This window comes from Narcine bancroftii, chromosome 5 (assembly GCF_036971445.1).
Source record: "Narcine bancroftii isolate sNarBan1 chromosome 5, sNarBan1.hap1, whole genome shotgun sequence".
Taxonomy (NCBI): Eukaryota; Metazoa; Chordata; class Chondrichthyes; order Torpediniformes; family Narcinidae; genus Narcine; species Narcine bancroftii.
In genome coordinates this window covers 45,506,475-45,520,781 of record NC_091473.1, presented here as the reverse complement: position 1 = coordinate 45,520,781, position 14,307 = coordinate 45,506,475, and the positions used below count along the sequence as shown (strand labels likewise).

The window sequence follows — 14,307 nt, the reverse complement described above, 5'->3', positions numbered from 1 at the left end:
GGTGTGAGGGGCAGTTAGAGGGAGGGATGAGTAGAAGGAGGGGTGGATAGGGAAGAGGTAAAAGGGGAAGGGCAGGGCGAGTAGGGGAGGGGTGATTAGAGGGTGAGAGACGGGTAGAGGGAGGAACAGGTTGAGGGGAGAGGCAGTAGAGGGGTGTGTATAGGATGGGGTGGGTAGAGGCAGAGCGAGTGGAGTGAGGGGTGAGTAGAGGTTGGGTAAAGGACTGGTCAGGTAGAGGGATGGTGGGTCGAGGGTGAATAGAGGCCTAGAGCCTGAGGAGTGAGCAGGAAATGCTGAGTCCTGATGCAAGCCAAAATAGACAGAGCCTGTGAATGCTGACTACATCTCCACAGGGACCAAATAGGTTTCCCTCAGGTCAAGCAAAGGGTGAACTTGAGCTACCTACTCCTGACCTGTAACATTATCCTCCTAAAGTTATATCCTAAAGTTTAACATTACATATGTTGAAAGAAGAGAAAACATGCAGATGTTGTTGAAAATTTTCAATAAATATTTAGTTCGGCCCTCGACTTAGTCCAAGTTTTTAATTTTGGCCCTCTGTGAATTTGAGTTTGACACCCCCGGTATAGATGGAAGGAGAATGAAGGAGTGCAGGTCATTAGGACCAGGCAGAATACCAGTTCAGCACAGAATAGATGGGCCAAAGGGCCTGCTTCTCCACTGTAGTATTCTATGGTTCTAATTCCAGAGGAATAGGAGTATCTAAATCAGAGTTGCCAGGCTAGGAAATGGCTTCTACCTGCAGGCTGTGAGATTGACGATCAGTAGGCTGTAACCAAGTAAATCATCCCAAAATATATATTTATTTTAAATTATATTTTTATGTATATATGTGATTATTATGTGGTGTGTGCATGTGTGTGTTCATGCATGTGCACCTGTGAACCTGCGTACACACCAGGGTCCTAAGAAATATGTTTTATTTGGTTGCATATGTACACTCAGATGAAAATAAAAATACACAATTTTTTTTCTATGAGGTAGGAGAAGAGAGGGATGAGTCTTTTAACCAAGTCTTTACCAAGCAGGAGGAAGTATTGATGGAGGCAATGGAGGGTAGAGGGATGGTCAGCACAATGATCTGAAATGCATTCACAATTTCTTGTGGTCTTGGGTGGAGCAGTTTCTCTGCAAAGTTGTGATGCACCCAGTTAGCATCTTCCCTGTTGTTTTCATGCAATTGAGCAGATCTTTCCTTGGTAAAATGATGCTGCCCTTGCATTGTCTTAACTGAACTGTTTCCTTTGTAACACAAAACTCAGCACCTTTAGTTTTCACTGGCTGTTGAATTCAAGGACAGGTTGACTTGACTGCACAGCATGCAAAACAAAGTTTTTCCCATTGAATAGAGATTAAATAATTCCAGAACAATAAGATTGATGGAGGTGATATCTAACAAAAGGCAGGGAATGATGTCCTTGAAATAAATTTACTATCTCCTATCCGGAGTTATGTTTCAAGATCAAGATTCAGTTTATGGTCATGTACACAAAAAAAGATTTTCCTTTGTTTGTCCTATTAAGGCATGCAAAGAGATGCCACCACTGAACTGCTACCTATAAAAGAGAATCCCTTCAGAGACACTGTGTCCATGGTCCCCACCACCTCCTGCACCCCCTGTAGCTGCACAGTTTCCTGTCCGATCCAGTGGTGACCCGAGCTCCAGACATCAAAATCACCCTTCTCGGTCCCTGGCTCTGGATCCCTGACACAATTAGTGAGTGGTTAGCACCAGAAGCCCTTCAGTAATCCAGCTTGCCATCGACACCCTCCCGAATTCCTAAATACCTTGTGGTCTGGGCTCCAAACTATAGACACCACCATTTTTGGCATGTACCTCCCTGAACACGACAAAAAACACTTTGTACAGAGCTGCTGGCTGGGACGTCCAGATGGTAGGACCCTGCAAAGGAGCATTGGGAGAGCATGTCTCCTCTCCTCGTTCTTCCTGGGTCCACACCAGTGGTAGCTCTGCTATTATATACATGCTACAGCTGTGGTGCCATCTTAGCCAATGTTTAGAAGAATCCGCTAACCCCAAGGGAAAGCAGCAGTGAATTGCCGAGGCCTTTTTGCTGCCTTCAAGTTTTCTTGCAGGACCCAGACAGAATGCAATGCTTTTGAAACCAGGAATGTGGAACTGTGCGACCCCATCTTGTTTATTCTTTGATTGAAAAGATACTGTTGGCTCATTGAAATTGAGTCATGCAACTAATTTCTTAGCACCTGTAAAGGATGGCCTTGCATAATCTATTTTCTGGGAATCTATTCTTTCTTTCCAAGAACAAAAGATGGATGAGATCACATTTGCCCAAAATGTAATCAATCTGCCAAAATTTTGGGCCTTTACTGAATCAATTAATATCTCTTAGCAATGTAATGAATCCATTCCATGGCTCAAAATCCACTCCACTCTTTTGATGGTTGCTCAAATAATACTACTTTCCTTCTGACACAAGCAACTAAGGGTAATATAGTGGCAGCCTGACAAGGAGGACTTTATTGAAGTCTTTCATTAACTCCACATTCCTCAAAACAATGGTAGACAACAAAGAATATTCTGAGGTCCAACACAGAAAATGCAAGTCAAACTATACCTAATGGGCTGACACATAATCTTCTTCTAAACACTGACTTTGTTCAAGGGATAAATATGGACCAAAACCAGTGATCACTTTACTAGCAGAGCTACCACTGGTGCGGACTCAGGAAGAGCGAGGAGAGGAGACATGCTCTTTGAATTGGTGCCATTGTACACATAATTGCTAATGAGAGTTGGTGTTTTAATGTTTATCTGTAAGAAATTTAATGTATAAATGTCCTGGGGAAACACAGCATCCATGGGAAGTAAAGGGTAATCAGTAAGGCCTGGGCCCTTACCTTTGATGAGTCCAAGAGTGACGAAGCCATTATCTTATTGGAGCAGTGAAGTAAGTTCAGAGAGCAAACTGACTTATTTCAAATCCTCTGTTTATGTGTCTCATATGGGTTCCAGACAATTCTCTCAGAATTATTAACTTACTCCTTGTAATATTGATCTCTGTAGGATCTTGCCACGTAGTTTAGCTGCAGTTTTCACTTTGCAGATCTAAAGCTAATGGGTAACCCTCAATCCATGTTGGCAAAACAGACTGAATACAATCAGAGGTCCAGAGGCAGAGCTCTCCAGCACAGAAACAGGCCCTTCAGCCCATCATGTTCATTCCAATCATTCTGCTTGCTACTGAATTAGGTGAATGAGAACCTGCAGATGCTGGGTTCTAGTGCAGTACACAAGGGTGCGGGGAAAATTCAGTACATCATGAAATATCCATAAGAATTGAAAAGCAGTTGATGTTTCAGGTCCTTCCTCAAGAGTGTGGAAAAATGTGAAGTTTATATATAGAATATATGATAATAGATCTAAAGTAGATGATTTGTACAGAGTTGGCATACCAAACAGTTAGTATTTAATACCCAGAATTTTTTCATTTTTAAGGCTCCAGGGGTGGGGTGGGGGTGGGGGCGGATAGTTTAAATGAGGGGGGGAGAAGGGGAGTCTTTTTTATGTTTTTTCTGTGTGCATTTTATTTTACATATTTGTTATGTTTATAATTTTGTAAGCATCTTAAATAAAATTTTCCAAAAATAGAGTGTGGAAAAATCAGGCAGATGCGGTGGGATGTGGGTGGAGCACAGTCCAACTGGTAAGAAGTTGGTAGGGGTTAAAGGGTAGCAGAGAAAGAAGCTGAGAAGTGAGAGAGAGGACAGATGGCAAAGGAGGGTGGCTCCCTGATAGAAGGAATAGAAGTGGGTGGGGACTGAAGGGAGGGAGACAAGAAGCATGAGGAAAACAGAGACACCAAGAGAGGGGATTAACGGAAATCGGAGGTCAATATTTGATGCTATCTGGCTGGAGAATGCCAAATTAGGCCCCTCTCCAAAGCTTTGCCTATTAAAGCGCCTGTCTCAATGCTTTTAAATGAGGCAATTGTAATCTGACTCCACCACCTCCTCTGGCAACTTCCTCAGTGTAAAAAAAATATTTCCCCTCACAACCTCCTTCTCCTCACTTTAAACCTCTGTCCTCTTGTTTGTGAAACCCCTAACACAGCAATAAAAAAAACTGTATCTTCCTACCTGATACAACCTCTGACAGGCCACCCCCTCAGCCTCCTTCATAGAAAACGAGCCCATTCTATTTTTCTCAAGCAAAATATTTCAATAACAATTGGGTCTCGAGCAGTGATTCCCAACCTTCCCTTCCCACTCACATACCACCTTAAGCAATCCCCTACTAATCAGAGAGCACCTATGGCATAGGGATTACTTAAAATGGTATGAGAGTGGAAAGAAAAAGGTTGAGAAGCACTGATCTAATCTCTCCACATGCTAAAGTTCTCCAATCTAGGCTACTGCCTGGCAAGTCTCCAATGCAGTAAAAACACAGCTAAATGTTGGAGGCACTCAGCACTGTTTGTATGTGTGTTATGTTGGTATGTGTGTCTGCATGTTTTTGCACTGAGGACTGGCAAAAGATGTTTCATCAGATTGTACTTGCACAATCAGATGATAATAAAATTGAATATGAAGCAAAAAAACAATTAGAGTTTCATGATCAGTTTGCAATACACAACATGTTAGAGAAACCCTGCAAGTCATACAATATCCTTGGGAAGTAAAAGATAACTAACATTTCGGGCCAGGCCTGAAACTTTGGTTATCCTTTACTCTCTATGTCTGAGTTCCTCCAGCATATTTGTTTATTGCACTAGACACCAGCATTTGTAGACTTCCTTGTTTAACTCCACCATCAGCTTGTCAATTGTTCCAGCTTTCAGTACAGGTTCACAATCCTTTATCTGGACATCTAAAATTTGTAAAGCTCCAAAATCCAGAATTTTTTTCCTGGTGCTGGTACAGCGGAGGGAGAGAGAGACAGCAGCGCGACTCGGGTGGGCGGGGGGAGAGAGACGGCAGCGCGAATCGGGCGGGTGGGGTGGGAGAGAGATGGCAACGCAACTTGGGCGGGCGGGGGGAGAGACGACAGCGTGACTCGGGCAGGGGGGGGAAGAGGGACAGCAACACGACTTGGGTGTGCGAGGGGAAGAGAGACGCCAGCGCAACTGGAAGGGGGTGGATACGGCAGCACAATTCCTGTGGGCTTAAATCTGGGGCAGCTGGCTTTTGTTCTGAAATCTGGAAAAATCCAAAATTCAGAACACACTGTCTCCCAAGGGTTCCGGATATAGGATTGTGTATTTGTATCTGCGTAACTTTACATGTCAAACAGTAAATGAACCAATTGAGCCATCTGCTGGAGACTGAGGGTAGTGCGGAACATTGATCAACAGAGAATTAAATAAGTGATGTCAGCTTGCACAAGAGAGTAATTTTGATGTTATATTAACAAAATATCTAAGCATGTAAACAATACAACAGACCTTAAGCTATCTCAGTTTAACATGCACTACTTATCCCTCTAGATACCAATTGTGAGAGAGTGTAGGACCAGAGGGCACAGCCTTAGAATAAAATGATTTCAGATTTATTGTCAAGAATAAATCATATACAACCCTGAGATTCTTTTTCTGCGGGCGAGGCAGAATTACCACTTATTGGTAGTGTTTTAAAAAAGTGTTCACAGCATATACATGTAAACAAATAAAGGACTGCAAACTGTAAATGAATGTAAACAAATTGACTGGAATACCAGGAGGAAAAAAAAACAATGAAGTGCAAAAAAAGTCCTTAAATGAGTCCCTGATTGAGTTTGTTGTTGAGGAGTCTGATGGTGGAGGGGTAGCAGCTGTTCCTGAACCTGGTAGTGCGAGACTTGTGGCACCTAGTCCTCTTTGCTGGTGCCAGCAGCAAGAACAGAGCGTCTGCTGGGTGGTGTGGACCTTTAATGATTGCTGCAGGTCTCCAACGGCCATTTTCTCTGTAGATATTCATGATAGTGGGAAGGGTTTTGCCCATGATGTCCTGGGCTGTGTCCACTACCTTCTGGGGGGCTTTACACTCAGGGATATTGCTGACCCCATACCAGACCTTGATGTAGCCGGTCATCATACTTTCCACCATACATCTGTAGAAATTTGACTGAGTTTCTGGTATCATATCGAACCTGCACAAACTCCTGAGGAAGTAGAGGTGCTGATGTGCTTTCTTCACAATGCCATTAGTGTGTTGGGTCCAGGAAAGATCCTCCGAGATAGTGACTCCCAAGAAGTTAAATTTGCTCACCCTCTCCATCTCTGATCCCGATGATCAGTGGATTGTATACCTCTGGCTTTCCCTTTCTGAAGTCAACAATCAGCTCCTTCGTTTTGGTGACATTGAGTGCAAAGTTGTTGTTGGTGCAGCACTCAGCCAAATTTTCAATCTCCCTCCTGTAGGCTGACTCATCATCTTTTTTTATACAACCCACTGCCATAGTATAGTTGGAAAATTTGTAGATGGTATTAATTTGCTGATCAGTTTTGAGGGGATGATGGTGTTAAATCCCAAACAGAAGTCAATAAAGAGCATCCTGATGAATGCATCTTTACTGTCCAGGGCTTTGTGTAGAGCCACTGAGATGGCATCTGCCACAGACCTGTTGCTACAATAGGCCAACTGGAATGGATCCATGTCACCTCTCTGACAGGAGCTGATATGCTTCTACACCAGCCTTTCAAAACACTTCATCATTGTTGATGTAAGTGCTACTGGCGATAATCATTTAGGCAGGTTACCACATTCTTCTTGGGCATTGGTATGATTGATGCCTGTTTAAAACATTTCTTTGAAAACATGCCTTTAGAACAGAGATGAGGAGAAACGTCTTCAGTCAGAGGATGGTGAATCTGTGGAATTCACTGAATACACAGCTGGGTGCATTTGGCTCATTTTCAAGCGGAGGTTCTTGATTAGTAAGGGTGTTAGTTATAGAGAGGGGGCAGGAGAAAGGTGTTGACAGGAAACATACATTAATCATGATTCAAAAGGGAGAGTGGACTTGATGGGCTGAATAGCCTAATTCTGCTCATGTGTTTTAAGGCCTAACATACAGATTTATATTTAACACATTCCTATAGATTTGAGACGACAACATTCAGACATTCTTGTGTTGTCCAGAGATCCCACTTTTTAGACGGGACACCAGTTGGGTGTGACAGATTTGTCCTGAAAACAATGAAAAGCTGGAAGAATTCAGTGGGTCAGCCTGCATCCACAAAGAGGAATGGACAGTCAATATTTCAGTTTTGGACCCTTTTCCAAGAACCAAGGTGGGAGGGGAAGATACAAACAAAAGTTGTGGTGGGGGGGGTGCTGGAAGGAAGAACTGGAGGGGGGTCAAGAGGTGATAGGATACTGGATAAATGAAAATGAGAGGTGAGTTAGGCAGGAGAGTAGAGGAAAGACCATGAGAGAGATGAAAAGCAAAGATTGGAATGGGGTTCCTTTAACTATTTTTATCTGAGAATTCCAGCAGCCTCACAGCTTAATAAAATGTTGACAAGCACTAATACAAAGAGATTAATATCATATCCACATATACTTCAAGCCCGAACCATCAGTTGTGTACTTTATCTTTGCTATATAGAGGACAATGTTTGACCTGCTGAGTTTCTCCAGCATTGTGTGTTGTTACTTCAAGTATGTGCAGACTTTCATGCTTTACTTCTTAATATCATAACCCCACTTTGTCTCTCCCAATACAGCTCCATTTGTCCCCAATCACTCTTGATTTCTCTGACAAGTTTCTCTTCTGCTAATACTTCCATAATAGATTTTTCCCACTTCCCTTTGTTAGAATGAGAATATATTAATTTGCCACATTATTTTTGTGATACAGCGCAGTACAGGCCCTTCGGCCCTCGATGTTCCGCTGACCCATATATTCCTTTAAAAAAAGTACTAAACCCTCCCTACCTCGTAATCCTCTATTTTTATTTCATCCATGTGTCTAAGAGTTTCTTAAATGGCCCAATGTTTCATCCTCACCCACCATCCCCAGAAAGGCATTCCAGGCATCTACAACTCTCTGTGTAAAAAACTTACCCCTGATGTCTCCCCTCAGCTTCCCTCCTTTAACTTTGTACATATGTCCTCTGGTGTTTGCTGATCCTGCCCTGGGGAACAGGCGCTGGCTGTCCACCCTATCTATGCCTCATCATCTTGTAGACCTCTATCAAGTTTCCTCTCATCCTTCAACGCTCCAAAGTGAAAAGTCCCAGCTCTGCTCACCTTACCACATAAGACTTGTTTCCCAATCCAGGCAGCATCTTGGTAAATCTCCTCTGCACCCTCTCCAGAGCTTCCATATCCTTCCTATAATGATCACAAAGACCAGGGGTCCCAGAATCCTGTGGATCTCCATTAGTCACTGACCTGCAGGCAGAATACTTTCCTTCCACGACTCCTCTCTGTTTTCTTCCTACAAATCAATTCTTTATCCATACAGTCAAGGTTCCGCTGATCCAGTGCCTCATGACTTTGTGGATGAGTCCTTGTTAAATGCCTTGCTAAAATCCATATAGACCACATATATCGCCCTACCCTCACCAATTTCACTTGTTAGCTCCTCAAAAATCTCAATTAGACTAGTGAGGCACAAACTTCCCTTCACAAAGCCATGCTATCCTTGAGTACATAAAGATCTCATCTGTACTTCAAGAATTTGATTCCCAAGTTGACATTGTAAATTGGATCATTCTATTCATTAGCTCCAGCGATTAAAATATTCACTGCAACTATGATATTCTTGCAACTCTTGCTTTCTCCTTACACTGTCATTAAACTCCTTTGTTGCATTGCACTTGCGTGGTTTTTCTTGCATTCATTCTTAGGATATGAAGGAGGTGGTGAGGCAGCTACACTGATATCCTGGCTTTTACAATCAATGTCAATGACTGTATAATTGATAATTCTATGCAAAAGGCACATTGATTCCTGACAGAATTAGCGAAGCAGATTTTATTTTTTGAAAATCTAGCAACTTCACAGCCAATCTATTTACTCATACTAGTTATTTTATCCTGGATTCATTTAATTAAGTGGATTTAAATTACCCAGCCACTATCTCATTCCAGATTATTAATCTCAGCCTTTATAATAATCACTTCGTTACCTTGTTAACTGTTGCAGTGACAGGGGAGTTATTATCATTGTAAAGCCTGTCTGGTCAATGACAAATGATCAATGACTGCAGCGCTCAATACAGAGCACACTCTGCAACCACTAGCACGTGACAACTTAAAATAGCCTCACTAAATGTTATGTTTTTTAGGGCAAAAATATGCCCTCGTGATGTGGACAGCTAACATAGTTTGAGTGACCAGAATACAAAAATAATTAACTCACTGTAAATGAAGACCAAAAACTACAGGTGTAGGAAATAAAAACAGAAAACTGAAAACCATGTGTGTGGCAAGGGAAACAGTTAAAGGAATAAGGTATAGAAAAGGAATATATAAGGTATATAAAGGAATATATAAGGAATAGTAAAAGACTCATGTTTCTTTTACTACACACCAGGTCAGCTGGTATGTTTGGCTTACATACAATTATGTTTATAAGCTATCTACTTTTTATATTTATTATCTTCTTCTGCATTGGGTAATTTAAGCATTTAATGCATAGCTTTGGAGTTTTTTTTAAAGGAAATGTACCCGTTTGACTGCAGCAATAATTTTGGTGCATAGGTATAATGTACTTGTGTGTATGACAATAAAATATTATCATTATCAGCGATAGCCTGCTGTGGAATGCCATGCAAATCCTGCTGCAATGCATCTCCAAGTTAAATTAAATCAAGCAGATACAATTAACTCAGTGCACATGAACAACTTCTGGCAAAGTTCTTGATCATTTCCCTCACTAACTTCTCCAAATTATTTTTCATGTTTCCCTTGAATCAAACACTAGGGGTTTACAAACTGGAGCTGCTCAGGGCCCATGTTTCCTGTCCATGTAATGGGACCCTGCAGCACCTTACACACTGGGCTCTAAATTGGCCAGATAAACGGTGACTGGCCAGTTTAAGGGTGATCCTGCCCCTTTGCGTGAGGTGGGTGTGAAATCACTGGTATCCCCGCCGGAAGTCGCTAAAACTGATCTATATTCACTTTGTGGACACGTGCCGATTATCGGAGCAATCTAACCTGAGCTGCTCAATCCCCACACTCAAACCTTCCATAACGTGTCATTGCTGACGTGCGTGCTCATGCAAGCAAACATGTACTGACATCATCTTCAACCTGGACAGCCATCTATGGATGACAAATTGAGCAGCGGCAGCAGCTAAACGGTACGTCTACATGGGTTGGCGATCCATCTCCGAGGTGGTTTCCCAACCCGTGCAATTTAAAAAAAATTCTACACCCTGTATATGGGCAGATAACCTGTCAAATTGGCAGGTTAAACTCATGTTACAATCCAATTTGTAAACCCTAACTATTATTCAATCACATGCTGAGCTGCACCCTCTCCATAGCGACATAAACACCCACTGCATCATTTTCTATCCCTTATAATGCAAGGGATATCTGAAAATCTATTAGCTTTCCATTTAAGCGATCAGACCCGAACTCTGTGCAACTCACACCAATGCACTTCTCTCAATGTATTCAATCTTCCTGCAATACCTGTAAACCTTAGTTGTCTCCATCTCTGAACAGTATGATACTTCACTAGATTTATTCAGTGGCACAGTGATTGAATTTACCTCTGTTTCTGGTCTGGGAATAAAGACTGGTGGCTTTACTTTCAGTGTTAGATCACAAAAGTCCCACTCCTCAATCACATATTGCACAGGCATGCTAGAAGACAAAAAAAAACAAATTCAGTCTAACTGAAAAAGGATTGATAAACTCTTCAACATTTGTTCATTATTTAAAGGACTCTGCTGTGGTCTGTGTCCCATCACAAGGAACCATGAAAGTGAAGGTGTACAGCAAAAGGTAACTGAAATTCTGAGATTCATAAGCCTTGCAAGTTGACAGGATGGGTAAAAAGGAGAGTAGTGTGTTGGTTTTCATTAGTCAGGGCATTGGGTTCAAGAGCTATGAAGTAACGTAGCTCTATAAAACTCTGATCAGACCGCACTTGGAGTATTACATTCAGTTCTGGTCACCTCATGAGTGGAAGGATATAGTTACTTCAGAGAAGGTGCAGAGGAGATTTACCAGGACATTGCCGAGATTGGAGAACATGTCTTATGAATCAAGACTGACAGAGATAGGGCCCTTCTCTTTGGAGCAACAAAGGATGAGAGGTGATCAAAGAGGTATAAAAGAACATAAGAAATTTAGTACATTTCCAATTATCCAAAAACCACTTTACCAAAATTCTTAATTATCCGCAAAGATTTTTGATGGCGACATGACATCGCAAGTTGAAAAAAGTTGAATTTTTTTTAACCTGCCATGCTCAAGTGGGATTCTAACGCACTGTAGCACCATTTTGAATCCAACAGAGCTCACGTGTGCTCAAGGTAAGAATTAAACGTAATTCCATGCTTGAAAAACCTTCCTTTGTTCTTTGTTGTTGTTTTATGCTGATGCTACTAGGCTGTGGTTGGAGCAGGGACCTCGGGCTCCCAGGCGGGTTCAGCAATGGCGGTGGGAAGTCTGTGATCAGAGTGGGGACCTCGGGCGCCTGGGCAAGTTCTGTGACAGTGGTGTGGAGGTGTCGGGGATCCGAGCGGGGACCTCGGGTGCCTAGGCAAGTTCTGTGACAGTGGTGTGGAGGTGTCGGGGATCCGAGCGGGGACCTCGGGCGCCTGGGCAAGTTCTGTGACAGTGGTGTGGAGGTGTCGGGGATCCGAGCGGGGACCTCGGGTGCCTGGGCAAGTTCTGTGACAGTGGTGTGGAGGTGTCGGGGATCCGAGCGGGGACCTTGGGCACCTGGGCAGGTTCGGCGATGGCAGTGGGAAGGTGTCAGGATCGGCAAAGGTCAATACAAACATTCTGCTGCTTAAACTGAGCTGCTTAAAGGCATTTCTCAGATATCCGGTTAAATGCATTAACCGATACATGTACGATCTCAAGCATTTTGGATAATCAGAAACGTACTGTAGGATCCATCTGGTCCATCAAGCCTGCTCCACCATTCAATGAGATCATGGCTGACCTGATGATAGGATCATCTCCACCTACCTGCCTTTTCTCCTTATCTCTTAATTCACTATTTGGTAAAAATCTACCCAACCTTGTCTTAAATATATTTACCGAGGTAGCTTCCACTGCTTCAATGGGCAGTGAATTCCACAGGTTCACCACCCTCTCTGGGAAAAGCAGTTCCTCCTCATCTCCGTTCTAGTCTCCCCCACCAATGGAAACAACTTACCTACCTTGATCTTATCTATGCCTTTCAGAATTTTATGTTTCTGCAAGATCCCTCTCATTCTTCTAAATTCCAGTGAGTGCAAGACTCAGATGACTCTATCTATCCTCATAGGCTAATCCCCTTATTTCCGGAATCAACCTGGTGAACCTCCTCTGCATCGCCTGCAAAGTAAGGAGACCATGATTTTATGGAGTGCTCCAGATGCAACCTCACCAGTACCTTGCACAGTTGCAGCATAACCTCCCTGCTCCTAAACTCAATCCCTCAAGCAATGAAGGCCAACAATCCATTTACCTTCTTGATAGCCTGTTGCACTTGCAAACCAATCTTTTTTGATTCAAGCACTCCCAAGTCCTTCTGCATAGTAGCATGCTGCAATTGCTTGCCATTTAAATAATAATTTTATCTTCCATATTTCTTTCCAAAACAGATAACCTCACATTTACCGACAATGCACTCCATCTGCCAGACCCTTGCCCACTCACTTAACCTATCTATATCTCTGGGCAGACTCTCTGTATCCTCTGCACAATTTGCAATTCCACTCAATTTAGTGTTATCAGCAAACTTAGATGCACGACACCCTGTTCCCTCTTCCACATCATTAATATATATGGTGAACAGTTACAGTACCTCGATCACCACCGATTGTCAACCGAAACCCCTGTATCCCAACTCTGCTTTATATTGGTTAACCAATTTTCTATTCTTGCTAATACATCACTCCTGACTCTATGCATCCTTATCTTACGTATCTCTTTTATGTGGCTCCGAATTGAACACCTCCTGGAAATTCAGATAAACCACATCCATCTGCTCCTCTATCTACTGCGCTTGTTATATCCTCAAAAAACTCCCATAAATTTGTAAAACAGGACCTGTCTTTGCTGAATCCACAGCTGCATCTGCCTGATGGATCCATTTCACTCCAGATGCCTCACTATTTCTTATTTAATGATAACTTCAAGTATTTTCCCAACTGCAATGTTAAACTAACTAGCCCATAGTTCCCTGCCTTTTGTTTACATCTTTTTTTGAATAGCGACATTGACATACGCCGTCCTCCAATCTGCTAGGACCTGTCCAAAGTGCAGAGAATTTGGGTAAATTATCACCAAAGCCTTGACTATAACCTGGCATTTCTATCAATAAACTGGACCAGGGGACTATCTATCTTTAGACCCTCATGTTTTCTCAGTACCACCTCTTTAGTGATAACTATTACATTCAGGTCCTCACCTCCCATCACATCCATAACATCTATCTTTGGCATATTCGGCGTGTCCTTCACTGTGAAGGCCAACAGTCATTCAAAGCCTCAGGCATTTGCTCATTACCAAATATCAATTTCTCCTTCTCATCTTCCAAGGGACCAACCTGCACTTTGGCCACAGTTTTGCACTTAATATAATTATAAAAAATTTTACTGTCCATTTTTTTTGTGCTAATCTTTTTTCATGGTCTACCTTCCCTCTCTTTATTTCTTGCTTCATAGTTCTTCGTTGCTTTTTAAAGGTTTCCCAATCTCCTTGTTTCCCACTGCTCTTGGAGACTTTGTATGCACGAGCTTTTAGTTTGACGCCTTCCTTTATTTCCTTAGTTATCCAAGGCTGGGTGCCCCCACCCTTCCTGTCCTTGCTTTTAACTGGAATATACTTCTGTTGAGCACCATGAAAAATCTCTTTGAAAGTCTTTCACTGTTCCTCAGTCGTCCCTCCATATAGCTTGCACTCCCAGTCTACCGTGGCCAACTCCTTCCTCATCCCCTTGTTTATGCATAACATACTGGTTTTAAACTGAACTACTGTACCCTCTATTTGTACGAGAAACTCAATCATGTTGTGATCACTCTTTCCAAGAGGATCTCCTACAAGATCACTAATTTACCTGTCTCATTGCACAGGACCAAATCCATGTTCCCTTGTAGGTTCAGTGACATGCTGTTCAAGAAAGCCATAACGTATGAATTCTATG

General features: G+C 42.5%; 1 protein-coding gene across 1 annotated transcript in view; it reads right to left on the bottom strand.

The window, feature by feature from the left end:
- Window positions 1–14,307, bottom strand: part of hemk1 (HemK methyltransferase family member 1) — a 149,711-nt gene that overhangs the window by 119,112 nt on the left and 16,292 nt on the right. Inside the window, exon 6 of the mRNA XM_069942336.1 lies at window positions 10,712–10,805. Coding sequence (XP_069798437.1) covers window positions 10,712–10,805 — 94 coding nt within the window. The remainder of the gene's footprint in view (window positions 1–10,711; window positions 10,806–14,307) is intronic.